We start from the raw sequence: 20,849 nt of genomic DNA, 5'->3' as shown, positions 1-20,849 counted from the left end.
AACGTTCTTAGTTGTTACGGAAATGGACCCGCGTTGCCGTTCGCCTCAACGTCACATCGTCAAGTCTACCTTCAAAGAGAGAGTGAATGAGTTACCCCATCCCTCCTCCCTATCCTTCTTTCTCCACATAAGCCTTCTGTACTAAACACAGAGAGAACACATGATGCTGCCTGCTTCTCCAGGAAGACATCCACGCGGAGTCTGTTCTAGTTGTGTACATATCACAGCATCCATCGGGCAATGCCTTGATCATGAAGAGCTACTACGACTAGACCTGCTCATTCACTTCAAATGCACACGACACAATCTAGCCGTTTGTTCTGTACATTGCCCCCACTGATCTCAGCGGCTAGCCGCCTACGTTGATTTTGCGCCGCCTTCACTGCTCTTCAAACAGTTCATTGACACCTCATCTCCTCACACTGGTCCGGTCTGTTCTCACCAGGAACGGAGTCATTCGTATGAGGAATCTCCACATCAAGTCGGAAGACTCCACTTAACTGGACAGGACTCTGACATAAGGGAAACGTTGATAGGTTGAACTGGGGGTTAAGCTTGTGGAGTGTCTTTTATACAGCTAAGACAACAACAAAAAGTCCTGTACAAACAGGGACCGTGAGGGGCCCAAGTCAGGGCCTGACACTGATCTCTAAGCTGTTACACTCATCGGAGATGAAGAAAAGGAGACGGAACACTTTCACAGCTAGGTACCTCAGAAGGGAAGTCTCATGTTTCCTTCCGTTAAGGCCAGGGGAGTTTAAGACAAAATTGACCTAACGTCTCCAACCCAACCCCCAGTGTGGGATCTTCACAGGGTTACGACCTTGTCAGGAAGCAGTCAGAGGCATTTGATTGAATCCCAACCAAGAATGCCCATTGCTCCAATCATCGACCCAATCATCCTCGCACTATGCGTTATTCCAAGACAATGCTATTACTCGGGATTTATTGCACAAGAAAACTTCACTTTCCAAAGGCATGAACCCAAGTGACTGCGGCTATTGTCATCACGTCATGCCAGATCACGTCATCTATTTCCATATTTCTAATTCACTACTCATTACTAAATTCCGAAACTCTCTCCACATCCCATTCATCAACCGAGCTAATCTGCTTGGGGTGCTGTGGAAGCCAGCGGGAGATCTTCTTGCGAAATAACTCCCACTCTTTCTGTGAGGATCATGACATACTTCCCCCTGTGAATTTTGGGGGAAGCCCCAGGATGTACGGTCAAGGTTCTGTAAGGACATCTGTCCCGGGTCCACTGATAAAGGAAAACGTGCTGGACAATTCCAACATATACGCTCTCCCTCAGCACTTTGCTTAGTCATAATAACCTAGTGGAAGTCAAGAGTTGTGACCCTGGCACATGTAGGACTTGAACTTTAATTTTCAGCAGGGCTGTCTGGTGAGGAAGGAGGACAGTGAGGCACTCGTTGTAAAAGGTGTGTCAAATAAACCACTCGAACCACTGTAATCGAGTAGGCAGGGAGTCTGTTAGCCATCATGGCTGGTTAGGGCTGCGTTTAGCTGTAATTCACAGGAGTGGCACACAATCTGAACCAGATGTGGAGATGGTGCCTGCCTCAAAGGTCGGCTTTGGGTCGCAGCCAGGTCACCGCAGGGTCTTGAAAACGACCCCCCCCCCCTCTCCAGATAAACACTGAAGAGGAGTGGAGAAGAGGTTACCACTTGGAAGCCCAGCATCATGTGGAATGTGAATCTGGGGTGGCAGTGGTATGTTATAAAAATCTCCATATCGTGTTCTGTGTCCAAATCTCATGGTCCTGTTAGGATATTGACATTTTTTCAAGATTGATAAAGCTCAGCTTGTCAGAAATAAAGAATCTTTGGGCTATTAGCTTATGCTTACACATGTGTCTCGCTCTCTGTCTCTCTAATTCACACACACACAATCATGTGTTTGTTATACTGCCACCCTGGTCCACATTTCACCAGGAAATAGCCTCAGTCTCGGGGTGAGAGAGTGAGAGCTGAGAGCGACCGGAATATCCAGAATCCGCCAAAACAGGATTTCTGTAAAAACAGGGTTTTGGGGAACATTTTTCAACCCCATTCAGCACATTATGAGACATCAAAAGAGACATGTAAACATGTCACAAGCCTACCATCTCAAAAGGCCGCAAACAATTCTAACATGGCCACTACATTGGACCCAGTCAAGTCATCGCTCTTACATTCGGCCTTACAGCACCGCAGTCTGATTAGACACGGCTTGCACAACACAGGCCCCCGATCAGTTCCTGCAGCCTGGCTGCGTTGTTTGAACCCCAGTGTGTTGATTGAATCACGGTGGGTAATCAGAAACGTATGGATCTGCCGTGACATCTGAGGACCAGACCGCTGCCTGCTATATTATCGCAGGCATATCCAAAAGCCCCACAGATTCTGTTTCCACAGAGGACTTCAGTCAAGTTTAATTCAATTCACTAGGACAGAGTTCAATTCATTGCATGACTGGGCAGTACAAGCTAGCTAAACTAATCTCCTTAACTGGGTGGGCCAATCAAGCAATGGTCCAGGCTTTACTGAAAGAAGATAACATCTAGACGTTTGACGAAATCCGTCCTTATTTAGGAAAAGACCAGAGGACGATTTCAAAGTACTTTTTCGCCACCCACCCACTCAGTTGCTCCACCCTAAACACATCATGGGCCTCATTCATAAACGTTGCGTACACACAATAATATGCCCCAAAACATGCGTGTGCCAGTTTTCAAACAAAAGTTGGAATTGATCAAAACTGAACCTGACGTGAGAATGTGCTTATCCTCCCGCAAACTTTAGACCATTGCGTACGCACAGTTTCTAGTGGTTGAAGTCTGAAGCATTGCAAGAAGCCAAAAGTAGCTTGGTAGTAGCCTTGTGCAGGAATATATGATGACACTCTTATTCATAACAACAACAAAAAAACAGGTAGCTAAATACAATAACAAGATGCAATCATTTGCTGTTAGTGAGAAGAGGGAAAAATTGAAAAATAAATTCAAAAAAGGCATCTATTTCTTATTATTTATTTCACTTCCATGATCCTTGGCAGAATAAATTCCTCAGCTTTTCTGACTGTGATGCAAAATAGCCTATAGGCCTAAAACATGTTGTGATAAGCTGCCATTTCATTTAATTGGACACACTTCATTGTAGTAAATAGAAGTGCATAGATGAGATATTTCAAGTATTTTGCTCTATTTTATCTGGGCTGAAGCACAGTTTAACTGCAAAACAGACAGTTCATATTTTCCATTGACTTTTGTAGTAGAGAATGACTGATGCAGATTTTTTTTAGGGCCCGATACCGATTTTGGGGGGTCAAGGAGGCCCCACGGCCGATATTTTAGGCCGATATTCGAATATTATTACATTTGAAAATGTTGATGACAAAACGTCCCAGAAACAATCAAATTGACTTTGTTTTTTACCAACCTAACTACATAACATAATGGTAATTAAGGCTGGGCGATATGACGATATATATCGTGTGGCGATAGAAAAACGTCTAATCGTTTCATATTATGCTCTATCGTTTTTTTTGTTGTGTCATATTTACGCAATATTTTTTGTCAATTGGACGACGCTTTGCATTTGAAATCTGCAACACAAACAAACGTGGAGGAGAGTGAACGTGACACAGAGCATGGAGACACGGAGCTCGTACCTAAAAGAGGGGCTACTACGGTCGCATGGACGTGGTTTGGGTATGAAAAGTCTGCCAGGGACCAGAAAACCGTCCTCTGCAAAATATGCCGCAGGCTGGTCCCAACTACAGGCTTAAACACCACTAACCTCTTACCACCTACGCAAGAATCATACGGAGAGAGTCTATGGATGAGACCCCAAAAAGTACAGTTGAGTGATCAAAACAAACCCCCCGACTCAGACCTTGCAAGAGGCACACCATATGGCAAAGAATCACGAAGACGGAAGGAGATAACAGCCGCCGTTACAATTTACATTTGCAAAGACATGGCCCCAATCTACACGGTCGAGAAACGGGGGTTTCGTGAGTTGGTGCAAACACTCAACCCAAGGTACCAAATGCAAATTATTGTGACACGTATTAATGCCAAAATAACATGCAAAACAGGCAAGCCCCCAAAAATATATTTATATATTTTAGGCCTATATTTATTTTGTTTGCAACTATAGTTGAAGTGTTTTCTATTTACCTTTTTAGATTTTATACATTAATATTTTATATTTTGTTAAATGCTTAATTGACAATTTGCACAAAGGTTCTAAATAAAAGGAAAAATAATCAAATATGAGTAAGTACCTTTTATTTGTTGAGTTTAATTCAAAATGTAATAAGAAATAGGCCTTTACAGGTGATCATTTTATATAAACTATTTTTTCATTGAATTTACAGAAAATGTGTTATATCGTGATATGTATCGTTATCGGGATATGAAATGACCTATATCGGGATATGAGATTTTGGCCATATTGCCCCGCCCTGATGGTAATAATTGTATTTGAATGGTAAATATCTTGATGAACTGGGTAAGTTAAGATGGCATAGGCCTACTCACAATACAGGTGAATGCATATTCAATGCGTGTGCAAGCATTGAGTTATTGAGCTCATTTTGACTGATCAGTGTCTATGGTGCTACAGATGAAAAACAACCTGTTTTCCTTCGATGTGGCCTACTGATCAACAACATTTGCATAGAAGCATCACTTTTTATCTTTCTTTAACTAGGCATGTCAGTAAAGAACAAATTCTTATTTACAATGATGGCCTACCCCGGGCCAAACCCGGACAATGCTGGGCCAATTGTGCAACGCCCTATGGGACTCCCAATCATGGCCGGATGTGATACAGCCTGGATTTGAACCAGGGACTGTAGTGACGCCTCTTGCACAGAGATGCAGTACCTTAGACCGCTGCACCACTCGTGAGCCCTATGTCATACCTGTATGGAAGGACATCATATAGGCACTGCTGTTAGTTTGACGGTATAAAATAACATCTATTTAATGCAAATGGTCCAACGTAACGTCCTTATTTGTAGATTTAAACATTTTCAGCTGTCAGGACGCATCTCTAAAAAACTCAGCTGCAAGGATGAAATTCGAAACAACTAAATTGGCTAGTTCAGCTATCTTTCAAGAAATGGATGTGTTGTAATTTGATCTCACTGCTATGATTGGATAGAGCGAGGCTGTAATTCCACTTCCTTTCACATCTCACTCGACCACTCATATCATTTGCTGGCTGCTGTTTACTGCTACTATGTTAACTTAGTTCAATGGCGTTGACACTGAATGACTTAGTTTGAGAAGTGAGAACACGGGAACATCTTTCTTGGCCATAAACAATGCAGGAGTTTTCTTAGGTAGCTAAACCTATTGCCAACCTTTATTTAGGCATTCTAAAACACTTCCTTCTTTCCCTATTACGAAAATCATCTAATCCGACAATCAACTTTCAATTTACGGATACGATTGCGGCTGGTCAGATCAGCACACCAGTAAATAGCTGACGTTACACCAAAGAGGATTAGAAACTCTGTGGTTACACCGCAAGTCAGATGGCTCATTGTTGAAAATGGTGCATGTTCAAAATGATAACCAGCTAACATTAACTAGCTACGTTGGCTAATAACTTCCATTTGTTATCTTAGCATCATGTTTTTCTAGCTAGCTAGCATAGTAGCTAATATAGGTAGCTAACACCACAGATGAAAAGGTTAGTTATACATAATCTTTGCTGACAAGTCACATAGCTATCTGCTTAGCTAGCTAGCTAGCTAGCTTGCATGTCCGGGCACGTCGACACAAGTATTTTTTACTAGTGAATTAAACCTAAACTAATATTTACAACAGGAGTTAGATTTTGGTCACTGTGTCAATTGATCCGTTTCTCAATATTGCACCTTTCTGTTGGAGAATGAGCTAGCTTGCTGCTGATTATTTCTTTTCGCCGCTTGACATTCCTTGGCATTGTGCAGTGCTCGTGGCCGAAGCACTGAATGGCTCCTGGCATAGCAGCAGTTTTGCTATGTAGCGGGACTATCGACAATACTGTAAGCAATATTTCATTTTTCAATTTCAAAACACACTTAAGAACATCATAACCATTGTGGAACATGTTCCTCACCTTTTCTGGCCATGATCAGTTCATATTCCTGAAGTAGCCATACAACAAATTACCATGCACATCTCTAATTGTGCCTATTAGATATTATAATTTCAAGGTTTTGCATCCGAAAGGGAATGTGGTTTATAACATACAGTAGAATTTACCAAGTGAACAGACAGATCTTTTGCATTGAAGTATGTAGGCTACTGTAACTAGGCCTACTGTAGGCTAATTAAACAAAAAAATCAGAGTAGGCAGTGGGGAGTGCAGTATATTTTGCTTAGTGAAAAAGTAAATGCAATACATTATTGAATTCAAACTATCTTTTGACGGGTCCACAACAATGTGCATTGTTTTTGTCTTTCAGACACGGTCAGATACAGCAAATGTCAGATTTTCGTGTAGGCAGAGCGCATTGGAGATGGATTCTGTTGCATTGACAGGCAGGACTCAGGCCCGTACTCTACACAGACCAGTGTGCCATAACCGGTTAGAGCTGCAGTAGGCCTATAAGCAAATAGCCATTGCCATATATGGATCTGTGCCATTCACTTTGGACTGGACTGTGTTTACAGCATGAGCTGTCGTGAGTTGATGCACTTGTTTTGAGATCAAAGCGAGAGCTACATGTAGCGACCTGTGCACATTGGTCCATATTCTTTGCTAGTTAGTGAGTTATTAGCCCAGAGGTAGTTAATGTCTAGTCAAAGACGGGTTGCTTTCTACAAGAGCACAAAATGTGTGCATTTCTAGTAGGGCTGAACCCATTTAGTCGACTGGACGATTTGCGCCTGTCTCAGTGGAATTATCAATTTCGGATGCCACGCAGAGGGCACAGTGCATCACTGTAAGAGATGTGATACTGAAATTGTATATGGTTATATTATGCAAAAATAATGGTGCAACACTAATAAATCTGATATTATTTTATAACAAAAGTGCTTTCTGCCGTGTTGGATACGGTCGCTGTCCTCGGTTCTGAAACATAATCTTCAGTGCGCCATAGAATTGGCGCCTTTCCCTAAATTGCTATGTGCATAATAGCAAAGTCCACCAGCATATTGGGATTGAGAACAATGCGGCAGAGGGAGCAGCAGCAGAGATGAGGAAACAACCCTTGCCTCTAAGAAAATTGAGGAGAGAGGAAACCCCAACTTAATTAGGTCTATAATCAAGACCCTAACTGTTAAATGTGCCTGGCTTTATAAATCATCCATACATATCTACAGAAATAAGATAGATCTTGCATCTGTTTCCTGTTTGAGTGTTTGTTTAACAGTCTACTGATTCCGTGAGCACAAAGCCTCATGCAACGGCAAAATGTTGGATAAAGCCATTTCACAGATTCGGCTGTTTTGAACCTTTGCTATGCTGTAATAAAGGCTTTATTTCCCCCCCGTTAGAACAGACTGGCATTACTTAGAATTAATTTAGTGTTGTTTACACTGCTCCAAACAGGCAGAAAAATAACATTGTAATCTAACAGCACCTGTTTGTCACACATAATATGCACGCAGCTCTCACTCCTGTACCCTCCTCTTTCTTGATTCCCTTCTTATTGTTATTATTACAATTGTTATTACGATCATCGTTACAACAAGTAATGCCGTTATCATTAGTAGCCTTTGTGTAGTAGTCTTGTATAACCACCATCGAGCTGTAGGCCTAAGAGAGCATCCTGTTCAGTCTTAATACCGTAACTGACTTATGACCTATATTTCAATATACTTTATAGGTTACTGTATCAATCAATCATTCATTCATTCATTCGTGCCATCTGACAGCATACGAGACGTTCATGCTTTGAAACGCAATCAAGTATTTTGGGTTAAAAATTAAATAACAAAGGGATCTTTGAATAATATAAATAAACCGCAATTCGCCATTTGTTTGTTATTGTTATTGTCATTGAACCTTTATTCAACACCACACCACTACATAAAGAGAGCCCTAAGACAACAGCACAACATGGCAGCAACACAAGTCAACACAGCATGCCTGCAACACAACATGACAACCACATGGTAGCAAAACAGCATGGCGGCAGCACAACATGGTAGCAGCGCAAAACATGGAACAAACATTACTGGTCACAGACAGCACAAAGGGAAGGAAGATAGAGACAACAATTCATCACGCAACGCAGCCACAATTGAGTGTTTCTTTGCAGCTCGTTCAAGTCGCTAGCTGCAGCAAACTGACAAGCGAAGCAACCCGGGGATGTGTGTGCTTCGGGGACCTTTAACAGAATGTGACTGGCAGAACGGGTGTTGTATGTGGAGGATGAGAGCTGCAGTAGATATCTCAGATAGGGAGGAGTGACGCCTAAGAGGGTTTTATAAATAAGTATCAACCAGTGGGTCTTGCGACGAGTATACAGAGATGACCAGTTCAGAGTGTAGAGTGCAGTGATGTGTCGTTATAAGGAGCATTGGTGGCAAATCTGATGGCCGAATGGTAAAGAACATCTAGCCGCTCGAGAGCACCCTTACCTGCTGATCTATAAATTATGTCTCTGTAATCTAGCATGGGTAGGATAGTCATCTGAATCAGGTTTAGTTTGGCAGCTGGGGTGAAAGGGGAGCGATTACGAAACCAAGTCTAGATTTAACCTCATTCTGCAGCTTTGAAATGTGCTGACAGAAGAATAGTGTACCGTCCAGCCATACTCCCATGTCCTTGTATTTAAAAAAAAAAATGTACCTTTATTTAACTAGGCAAGTCAGTTTAAGAACAAATTCTTATTTACAATGACGGCTTACCGGGGAACAGTGGGTTAACTGCCTTGTTCAGGGGCAGAACTACAGATGTTTACAATGTCAGCTTGGGGATTCAATCCAGCAACCTTTCGGTTACCGGCCCAATGCTCTAACCACTAGGTTACCAGCTGCCACAAAATGATAGAGAGTTTAACACAAAATCCGGGGAGGGGCCAGCTGAGTTTAAGACTGTATCATCTGCATATAAATGGATGAGCAAGCTTCCTACTGCATGCCACTGTTTTTAGTCTGCTGTAATAAAGGCTTTATATATATTTTTATTTTGTTAGAACAGACTCTCTGGTACACCTATTAATTTAGTGTTGCTTACACTGTTCCAAACGGTCAGAAATATTGTAATCACATTTTTTAAATCTCCAGAAGCTTCCACAACTAAGTCAAATGTCTTCCACAGATCTGACTTCCTCTTTCCCTCCTGAGCAACCAGTAAACATTTGCCTGTTTCGAGTTACTTTTTCACGTTCTCCGCATCCATTTTGCTGTCAGGTGTTGCTGTTTTCAGAGTTTGTTATTACCAATTATACATGTAGCCTATTGGTCACATGCATGCGATGCTTACATGTTTCACGTAAAGAGAGAAAGGGTTGAGGGAATAGGGAATGTTTCTTCTAAACAATTAAAGGATTTCGGTAACAGAACGTTTCAGTCAGAAACAAGTAAAACACTAAAATGGCTGAAATTATGTCACAGCTTCAGCACGAACAGCGCAATAAACACTTGCTGTGCTGTGGTGCCTTTTAGCTGCAGTAGGGAGGAGAATGAGACAAGCACTCACTGTTTTTTTTTTTAAACAGTGTGACCATCTGGCTCTTTCTTGAGTGATTTGTGTGTCTTCATTATTTAATCAAACAGTGTACTTAAAGCATCAGACAAGCTCAGTGCATATGAAGCAGATTTTTTTTCAAATACATAGGGTGTCTGTCTATATGTGGGAAAAACAAGTTTAAACATTTCGACCAATCGCTTGATCGAAAGTACAGGACGACTCTCATTCTACACATTTTTTTTTTTAGGCGTGGGACATCCCTAATTTCTAGCCATCTTTGAAAAGCGAGTCAGGTAAAGAGCATTTTTTTAAGTCTTAAAGGGGCAGTGTTATATTTTGAGACAGTCTTGAATAATCTAAGTAGCCAATAGGCAGAGGGTAGTATAATTTGTCTGATTCTCTGTAATAATGGTATGGGAATAAAAATTAATTTGATATTGTAAAGTGGTTTCTTGCATCAAACAACAAAACATGTTCAGTCACCTCCTTGTCTGGAGGACAAGTGGATTAACAGGTTAATGTCAAGCCCTGCATGTTTTTTTTCTCCAAAAGTCCCATGGAATGTAGGTCTACATTGAACACCACACATTTTCTGCTACTGTAGGCTGATTGATAGAACAGCTATTTCCATGTTAAAATGTTATGGGATGCATTTTTGTCCATTGTTTTTGATGGTATGCCACTCTGGTACACCTACATTATGATCAAGTAGCCAGAGTAGCCTACTTTGCAACTGTTAAAACTGATACAGCCTCAGTGTCCACAGTAAACGTGAGCTGGTAGTTGCACTTCACTTTTTCACAATGTTCAAGTTTGCGCTCAGCAGACCACAAACTTGCTCAGTGCCGGAAAAAAAATGTGTCAACATTGATTGTCACCATATACAGGTGAATGATGGGCGTTTTTGCTTTTTAGGTGGAGTTATAATGCTTGTTCACGTGTGCACAGTTTCAGGACAAGCCAGATATATAAATGGGAAATACGCGTATGTGTGGCGTGCGGTAAGTTTAGAAATCTCAATAGTTTTGTGTGTGCGCAGTCTTTTCAGGTGTGGCACGCGCATATATTTATAAATGAAGGGCCCAGCTCTCCAGAACTTCCAGGGAAGTAATACGAGAGCCTAGATGAATTTATAGCACAAGGTCAGGCAGAAAGAGTTACGGTATCGGCCGACCTACAGTGGCAAGAAAAAGTAGGTGAACCCTTTGGAATCACCTGGATTTCCACATAAATTGGTCATCAAATTTGACCTGATCTTCACAACAATAGACAAACACAGTCTGCTTCAACTAATAACGCCCGAACAATTATATATACACGTTTTCATGTCTTTATTGAACACACGGTGTAAACATTCAAAGTGTAGGGCGGAAAAAGTACCTGAGGAAATGTCACTTTCCCTGTGGAAACTTCTCAAACGAGGACTTTGTCCATGCTAAAACGGACTCTTTCTTAATTAAGACAGAGAACCATTCAAGAAAATAATTACACATCATCAGCCAGTGGCTGACTGTGGACAATATCACCTCAGTCAACAACAACAAAAAACCTGTGGTGACCAATTCTGTCCTGCCCTTTAGTGTACATTACCCCCTTCTCATTTCTCCCCACTGTGAAAGACCGGACGGTGCGTCACACCACAGAAGACCCAGGATTAAGTCCACCACAGTTTGTCTTTCCCCTCAACATCATCCCCCTCCTCCCCAACCCCAACTCAGATATCTCCCTCTAGGCCCATAGTGTAGCTCTGTGGGATTTACAGCAAACAGTCAGTTCATAGACAAATGTCCCTTTGGTCTCTCTGGCCTCACACACCTGACAGCAGTTCATCCTCAAAGCTGTCAAAGTTTTACTTTCCTGTTTTTGTGTGAACATGCACATAGACCCACGTGGATAAACATAACGGTAGACAACGTGTTTGCATGTGCACACCACACACCCACACTCTCACGGTTTTTCCTCTGGTCATTCAAAAGAGCCAGGCTTTCTGCTATACTGACAGGGGAGAAAAGCAGATCGTTCAAAATTGAGAAGGTGGAGGGTCCCACAAGTTTGCTGATCCAAACCTTCAGCAGCACATAGTCATTAATCAAGCCTAACAGATTCTGGGCCTGGCAAGACACTCCACCTTTTTCCACAGGCAGGATCCTTCCCAAGGAGACAACCAAGGGTTCATCCACTCACAGCCCACACAATAATTCACATCCCACACTCACACAGCACACAGTACACAAGTCAATGCCAACCCGTGAGCCCTCCGCTCAAACTGATGAATGCCTCTTTAATTAAAACAAGAGTAACTGAGAAAGACATGCTCTCTGATCACTGGCTGGTTGGATCAGGCTACTGCGTCGCCATCCAACTGCTTACTTCCGTGACGAGGGATATTGTGATCTATGGCAAGGAACTGAAACCGATATTCCTGGATTCAGAAACAAGAGCACGGGCAATTTCTCTCTGTCGATTGATTACGGCTTTACACTGTGTCAACACTTGACAGTGTCACTTCCTGGCCAGGTCTTTCTCTTTCTTCTCTCTCCAGAGTCTGCAGCCTCATCTCCCCTTGCAAACACTGCAGTCTTCTAGAAAGTCATTCTCAGGATTCTCCTCCCTTCTTTCCCCTAGCCTTCTGATCGTTAATAAGGTAGACAGCATTAGGGTGATGCAGTAATACAGTACAGTCCATTGGAGAAAGTTCACCCACATTCCTGCTGTGCTGTTATCCGCTCAGAGGTAGTCATGCAGAAGGTCTTTGGCAGAGTCGAGTGCCACTCCGTCTAGGCCCGGCCACGCTCACCGTGGGCAGAGTGCAGGAAGTTAGTTATAGCATGCTTCAGAGTCAGCCAGGGGAGGATTCGGGATTGGCCCATGAGCAGAAGCGAAGGTGCACCGTAAGGAGAGTTTTATCGACTCGGCGAAAGGTTTCACGAAAGCAACACGGCAGAGTACGTGGAGACACTTTTCTAAAACATTCGTTCCACAAGCCATCTATCTCTCCGGGTCCTTAATCTGTAGGCTAGAGCTGGCCCTCAAAACACAAGAAGGTGGAGAAGTTTTTTTTTTTTTTTTGGGGGGGGCTCTCACCATATGCATTCCCTGTCTTTCTCCTAAGCCTCTATCCTTTTTCCTAGGTCCTATCCTTCATCCGTGAGGAATATCCCTTATCGAAAGGTTCCAGAGGAAGAAAGTCAAATTGCTCTCTGTCCTGGAGTCACCCTGACTCTGGATCTCTGTTTGGTGTAAATAATATTCATCACATCGACCCCTTCCTTCTTCTCAGCTCTTCTATCCTCCACTATCAGTAACAGACGACAATAACAGGATCTACTCCCCCCATGCCAGACACATACTGTGCTGGAGTATCATGGGTAATAGAAACGTCGTGGAGAGAGAGAACATTTTTTTTCCACTCAAAAAAAAAACAGCTTCCAACTCCAGCATTCCTAGAAACAGACACCTCCTCCTTCTCCTGCCCTTGTCCGCGGGTTAGCTAACTGGATCAGCGTGATGACAGCGCTTCGAATGAGACAGATGCGACGATGATCCATACTTCGGTGGCGTGGTGTAAAAGGAGTCCTTGTAATTGGTTAGGGTCACGAGCCTCCCCTATCCCTCCGTACTTAAACTCCCTTACACACATCCACTCTGATCAAGGCAGGGATTTGAGTGAAACAGAAGCCCCGTCCAAGTCCTAATCTCAGAGGAGATCTACGCTGGAGACAGTTGGAGCTGAACAACAACAAGTAGCCTGCTGAGTGGATATCAAATCATCAAGTTATTCACAGTGGAAAACACAAGTCCTAGAGTCCTCATGATGTGGCAGGGTCTCCCAAACTCAGTTCTCGGGACCCCAGGAGGTGCACGTTTTGGTTTTGGCCCAAGCTCTACACAGCTGATTCAAATAATCAACTAATCATCAAGCTTTGATAATTTGAATCAGCTGTGTAGTGTTAGGGCAAAAACCAAAACGTGCACCCCTTGGGGTCCAGAGGACCGAGTTAGGGAAACGCTGATGTAGAGCCTTGAGATAGACTTGTAATATGCGAGGCATTCCGGACAGAGAGAGCAGGGAACAAGAACAGCAGGATTCATAAAGTCACGCTGGGAGAGGTGGGGAAAGTTTCCAAAACAAAGCAACAATGGGAAATCAGTTCGTCCACAATGAGACACAAGAGCGACGTGCAGTCCAATGTGTCATATGGTGGGCAGACGGAATTTGTGAAGGCAGATTATCCTCATATGTCAAGTAATAAATGAATTCATTATAAATCAAACCGTTGCGCCATCTGGCCCTAGACAAAGCCATATAGAACCTCTGGCCCCAGTCGTATCTCCAAGAAATACAGCTATTCAAGTGATCAAATTGAATTGTTCCTTTGTCTCTTCAAATATGTTTCAGTTAATTGGCAATACATGGCAAATACTTTTAATACAGTAACTAATCTAGCCACAAACAAACTTCACAACAAGGGAAATAAGTACTTAAAGAGAGGCATCCCTGTTATTATTTAATTACATTTCTCTTCCATTACAAACGGCACCCACAGGGCCTTACTGCACTGTGGTTAGGATCTCTGGTTCACACCAGTTCAAACTCCCCTCAGAATGGTCGACCAGTTGCCCTCCCCCAGATGGGTTGGCGATTACAAGGATTGTTCTGCCATCGAAATCCTTGGATGGGCTGCCTAAGCATTTTTTCAAACAGTGTAACAGTCAAATATTCGGGATTGAAACGCTTTCTTTGTAAACTTAAACTACTAACTCTGCTCCTGTTCTCCAGGAGCAGAGTTAGTCATCTACTGTTATTGTCTACATGATCATCTACATCATCTACTGTTATTGTCATTATCTGCTAAGAAGGTTTTCTTGCTCCATCAAACTGGGCTCATAATGTGTGAGATACACAGATGAATTAAAAACACTAGCACTGCAAACACTCAGAACAAAGAGAGCAGCAGTGCCTGGACTTTGCAGTCTCCCTCTTCACGTCCCCCTTCCGAGACTGGCTGCCTGTTGAAAACAAGTGACAGGCAGAACCTCGCAACCACCTCCTCTATATCCCAAACACCAGAATTCAGTATTTTAGTCTATGATTGCCATGTGACTGCGCACCCCCCCCCCCAAAAAAAAAAAGTGTGAAAATAAATGAACGACACAATTGTACCAAAAACGATCAAAGTTTATGTATTCAAATCTTAAATATCGCCAGGTTGGTTTTCACAGCTGTTTCACAAGGTGTTAATTATTGTTCGTTATCCTTTGTTTGTATCTATTAGGCTCCACATTATTCATTGTTGTATCCTAGGACCTACAATAGATACATATATATTCAACCACCAGGGTGTACTAATGAGCTTCTTTTTTTTTTTATCGTAACAGGACTTCTGAAATTATATTATTTCAGTGTAGATAAGGGAAGGGCAGGTTAAATTAAAAACATGGCAGCCAGACAAGCCAGTGTATGAATCAAATGGATTTGCATATGAATGGAGTGGGAATTAGCATGTCTTCCTGATCTGTAAGGTAAGTAACTTTAACGTGTCAAGCAGATTACACGTTTTCTTTAACATTTCCGAAACGTAGCAATGTTTAAGACATGGATTTCTTGTTGCAATGTTAACAAGGTACCCAAAAGTAGTTCAAATGAATGTTTTCATTTTATTAGCTCAACAAAACTTGTTTAAACAGCGAAACTGCTGTGGAAACCAGCCTTGTTTGCATAGCGAGGATGAAAAGAACGCCATTTAGGCTGTAACGATCTCCAAAAATTCGAATCATTAGGTCATCACACTGTTGACATAGCAACAGACGCTAATAGTTTATCGAATCCCATGGTGATGTAGAGGGGGACACTATTTGGCGTGGCAGGACCTCCAAAATGTTCTCTTAAATTCAGCTGTGCCCTACCCATTGCCGTGCCCACCACCTAAGACCCTTTTTGATCCAGATAGAAAAAGAACTGGATTAGCATCGAGCCCTGGGGCCAGGGGGACCAGGCCCTGGGAGTCCAGGGGCTGCTGAAGGCCTTTGATCCTGCTGTGGCTTTAATCTGTGGAGCCAGCTCTGGCCAACCACCAGGTACTACTGCAGTCTACCTGGGTCAGGCCCCACGGGCCGTACAAGAGTCTCCCTTTACCTCATGCACAAGCATAGCGTGTCTCTCCTTTTAGCAAAGCAAACAGGCCACAAAAGGGAGAAAACAAATATTTGCCCAGCGAAATTACTGGCGAATTGGGGACACACGTACCAGCCTTAATAGGGCAGAACAGTTGGTGTCTGTGTTGGTGTCTATGGGCCCCTCTGCCAGGCCGAAAGGGGTCATTATGCCAGAGGCTGGGTCCAGAGGTGGAATGTTAAATAGTGGAGGAATGTTGTTTATTTTCACAATCACCAGTACGCGCCTCCACCTCGATGCACACCGACACACATTCACAGAGCCTGCTCTTACTAACATAGTCGTATTAAGCCAACCAATAGGAATGCCTCAGATCGCCCCCTCGACCTGTTGTGAGGTCAACACAGGGCCCCTAGGCCTTGATGTGCTGCCATATTAGTCAGTTCAGAAAGACATCAACACGCTGGGAGACATGCAGGGACGCGGAGGAGTAAATCTATTAAACAGCCATGGCGGTATTAGTTACTGCCTTTTTTTGTGTGCTTATTATTCTGTTTGAAAATATCATCATATAATGCCACCAAACTCTGTTGTGCAGATGGTGATAAAATTATTTCCCCTTTGCAGCACAGATGAGTAATATTTACAGGGCTGGGCCAAGGTCTTGCCTAAGAGGATGTCTGTCCCAAATGTCTAGACTTGTACATTGTTATTTTATGGGCCGCAGCACCCCCAGTCTATAAAGCATAGGGCCAATCCAGATAGAGGGAAGCAGAACCATCTTTGCCTGCAGACAGTGACTTCCCCACAACTTCTAAGGTGGGGGACCTGTGTCAGCGAGTTGGCATTGGATCCCCCATGACTCACACAGGCGGCAGACGAATACGTCTGTAGGCAGTCGGGGAAGTGTAGCCGGGTGTCCACTAGGCTCTTTGATGAGCCGCAATGCCCATCCTGAGTTCAAAGTTCAGGGACATCCAGAGGCTTCTGATAGCATCTCAATTACACACTTAGTTCATGTAAAGGATGAATGAGACATGGATGTCTCAATGCGTGCATTAATTGGGAACAAACTAACGAATTGTCCTTCTAAAGCCAAACACATGCAATTGTGAATTACATGCCCTAAATTAACCCCTATTATTATAGACCTTAAAGTTTCAATATGCAGAAATCACTTTGCCATTAGCTGGTTGCAAAAATTCAAATATTTTGCCTAATTTCAGTTTATGTGACAAAACAAGCAATGCGTCCTGTAGAGAATCATTATACCATCTAAACCGCTGTGAAATATATAAATGCCTTATTTTTTACCTCCCCTTTTTCTCCACAATTTCGTGATATCCAATTGCGATCTCATCGCTGCAACTCCCCAACGGGCTCGGCGAAGGTTGAATCATGCGTCCTCCGAAAACCTGACCCATCTAACCACGCTTCTTAACATCCGCCTGCTTAACCCAGAAGCCAGCTGCACCAATGTGTCGGTGGAAATGCCATTCAACTGACAACTGAAGTCAACCTGCCCGCCACAAGGAGTCACTAGAGCACGATGAGCCAAGTAAAGCCCCCCGGGCCAAACCCTCCCCTAACCCAGACGACGCTGGGCCAATTGTGCACCGCCCTGTGGGACTCCAGGTCATGATACAGCCTGGGATCGAACCTGGGTATGCACTGACACCTCAAGCACTGCGATGCAGTGCAGTAGACCGCTGCACCACTAGGGAGGCCGTGAAATATATTTCCAGCTGTTTTAAGCTGGGGTAAAATACGCAAAAATGAAAATAAATAATGGAAAACATAGAAACAGTGCATATAGAAAAGATACACCGCTTCTTAGACTTGCTTTCAACGGGAACGATAGATCTATAACTCACAATTCTATGTTAATTTGGTCGGGTCGCCCCGATTACTGCCATTAGGGTATGTGAATGATTAACTGGGCATTTGAGTCTATAAAAAAGGGAATGATATTTCTTCTACAATTCAAATAGATATTCTCATTGTTCCCACACCCATCTGCCAGCAGCACAGTAAAATCTAAGAGCTCTGAGGAAAGGGTTGATCTCAGTGTCAATGTCAGCTATAGGGCCTAAGTCATTTGGGACAGTGATGATGATTCTGTCTACTTGTGGGTATTTCTGCATTATTTCACAATCAACTGACCACAAGATGCAGTATTCGATGTTGCTGGTGCTTAATTACCGGGGAGATTACAATCATTCACCAGCTCTGTGATGTTGTTAGGCATATGTATATGTTTTCAGACAGTCCAATGTCATACAAAGTGCTGCAGATCTGGGTTTGAGAAGCACCCTGCAATCTGGTACCATTAGTTTCTGTGAGATGGGACGGAAATCAAGGAGTAACTGGCAGGCAAAGCAAAAACACACACTTCAGCAGTTGCGGCCAGCAGTTGGCATGGCACAGCAAACCACCAGGCTGTAAAAACGCATAGAATTCTCTCAAATTGAAAACAAGTGAACAGATGCATGTACCTGTTTCGCTTCAATGGCAGAGGCATGTCTGGAAAACTTTATGAATGAGTGCGGGCAGAGACTGGGAGAGGGGCTAATGCTAAATCATCCAATTCCATAGCCTGCGATGTGTGTAGAGTGTTCAGTGACATGCGGCTTACCTACCCCGTGATAATTATTGAAAAAATAACGAATGAAAAATACATCAATACATTTTTTTTAATCAATAATACTTTTGTACACTGTATACATATAGCATCGAGGCAAAGTTGTCCCGTTCAAGTGGGTCAAATAAAAACACTAATGATTGGTTGACAATGCAGGTGGTGGCTACAAGTTGCAGCTGGTGAGGAGCAACTGTGGAGAATGGCAGTCGACTGCAGTTTAAACTTCGTGACCTTTGATCACATGGTTGTGGTAAAGTTCACGTGACATGTAGGCCCTTGTCTAACATTTGTATCCCTATAATGCAACTCATTTTGAAAGACGTGATCCACAACTCATTTTGACAAAGTGATCCACTAAAACGCCCAATATGTCCCATCCATTTTCATTGCGCTCAAATAATAAATGCGCAAGGGTATTGGCGTGAAAAAAAGTTATGGGAAAGGCCGTGTTCTCACCTACCAACGGACGTCACACGTAATCGGCCTTTTTGCTGTTACATCCGTTTTACTGCTAACTAAAAGTAAACTGATCAGGGTGGCTAGCATATTGCATCTGAAACCGTTTTAAACGTGTGACTTTCTAGCGTAACGGGGTGATAAGGGATGGAAGACCAAGACCTGAGTTTAAGGACCCACTTCAAAGGAAGGGCCAGAACATAGCATGATCATTTCAATCTCAGTGGTATCTTTGGGAAAGACTGACCTGACCTCATGGTGGTTTCAAGACATTTGGAAAATGACGAGGTCAAATCATGATGTCAGTGATCGTCAAGTCAAAAAGTCGTGGTTCTAGAAAGATGCAGAGTTTCCGATTTGCAATTCCGGGTTAGATGACCTTTCAAAACGAATTTTCCCAGTCAAAGCTCGTTTTTTTTGCGTTAACAGTTGTCTTGAACGCACTGAAGTCAGAGATTTCCGAGTTCCCAGTTGTTTCGAACGCGGCATCAGACCTCACCGCATGTCACCGGTATTGATGTATATGTGCGTGTGTGAGCACGTCGTGTTTACGTTAAATTATAAAGATAGCAAGTTTTGTGACCACACTTCATGTGAGTGATGGAAATTTCTCCCTCCCTCAGCCTCGAACCTGCGCACACAGTTTGCTTCATTTCTCCGCAGGTCTATATTGTAATAGACACACAACATATCGCAGAACTAAAACGCACAGAAATAGAAGCACAAAGCTGCTTATGATTGGCTACAATAGCCCTTTGTGTTAGGGCTATATATAGGCTAATAACAGACCTGGTAAGGAGAATACTCCTGAAAAAACGGAAACAAAGTTCCACTCAAGTCCCAAAATGATTTGCAACAAAAACTGATACAATAGGTAGGCTCTCAGAGACTTATGTAGACATTTTATCTCTTCTTGCGTCGCCCCAGAAACCGCAACACCGACGGCTTCACGTTGCTCAGCAGCAGCAACAGCGGTGAAAATCCAGCTGCGCACGAGTTTATCGCAGTAGCCTTTGTATGTAGGTCACCGAATGATACGCTGTAAGCCTAATGAAGGTGGGTGAATAATATCCAGAACTTTCCTATCAAACGTTGATTGTCAGATATACTAAAAAAAAAAAATTTTTAAACGTACCTTCTGATACGCCAACTGAAGATAGTTGTACGGGATTCGTCTCTGGAAATCCTGGTTGACATCCTCGCTGACTTTGTGCATGGACTGCGTTCCAACCTTCTCTTCGATGCACTCGTTTTGACAATTTGATCTTCGGAGAACCACGTCAAAGAACTGCAGGTCCATGGAAACAGAGTCAAACGGGTGCTGGTCCTGGCACCTCAGTCGACATCGGACTTTAGTCTGGCGGACCTCTGCGTAGCTGCTGAGCGCTCCCTCCATGTATCGCACTACATCTTTATAGTCACTTCTGTAAAAGGCGTCGACGGCATTATTGTATAAAAGGTCGTAGGGCTCCAACGAACCATATGAAGACGACAACAAGAGCGCTTGAAGGACAATGGACAAGATACTACTAGTGGGAAAGTGCACATCCATCTTTCTGTCGTTAGTTATCTTTGGTGGGACACTACTCAAGCGCACTAGCTTGCAGTTTGTACAAAATCCTTAGTCATGTAATACAATTATCATGGGCGGCTTGCGGAGTCCAGCTGGAACGTGACAGTCACGTAAGAGTTGAAAATGAAGATTTGAGTCCCATTAAATGCGTCCTTTGGTAGATGTTGCGGACGGCTGTGGGGCGGAAATTGGACTACTTCAGTCAGGGACACATTTGTTGTAATGACCCCCCTCACACACACTAACTCCTCCCCCTCTGCTATGAAATTAATGGTCATAACATCTCACTGAGTTCTTATGATTTTTGCCGTGTTGTTGAGACACAATTCGTTACTACGTTTATGAATTGGCTATGGTACTGCACGAATAACAGTTGTATCATAGCAACAATCAGCCTAAATCTATAGGCTAGG

At 43.1% G+C, this 20,849-nt stretch overlaps 1 protein-coding gene across 4 annotated transcripts in view; it reads right to left on the bottom strand.

Moving 5' to 3' along the window:
* The window catches only part of p3h2 (prolyl 3-hydroxylase 2), an 89,893-nt gene extending 69,249 nt beyond the window's left edge, over window positions 1-20,644 (bottom strand). For 2 of the 4 annotated variants that reach the window (XR_002953551.2, XM_024420939.2), the window contains exon 1: window positions 19,999-20,643. Coding sequence is in view for 3 of the 4 variants with exons in the window: in XM_024420939.2 (XP_024276707.1) it covers window positions 19,999-20,415 (417 nt within the window). In the remaining variant the exon portion in view is untranslated. Of the gene's footprint in view, window positions 1-19,998 lie in introns of all 4 variants that reach the window. The other 2 variants (XM_024420941.2, XM_024420940.2) reach the window with 2 other exon arrangements.
* Window positions 20,645-20,849: the final 205 nt, after the last annotated feature.

This window comes from Oncorhynchus tshawytscha, linkage group LG05 (genome assembly GCF_018296145.1).
Source record: "Oncorhynchus tshawytscha isolate Ot180627B linkage group LG05, Otsh_v2.0, whole genome shotgun sequence".
Classification (NCBI taxonomy): domain Eukaryota; kingdom Metazoa; phylum Chordata; class Actinopteri; order Salmoniformes; family Salmonidae; genus Oncorhynchus; species Oncorhynchus tshawytscha.
Note: the sequence above shows the minus strand (reverse complement) of the source record. Positions and strands in the feature narration are given on the sequence as shown.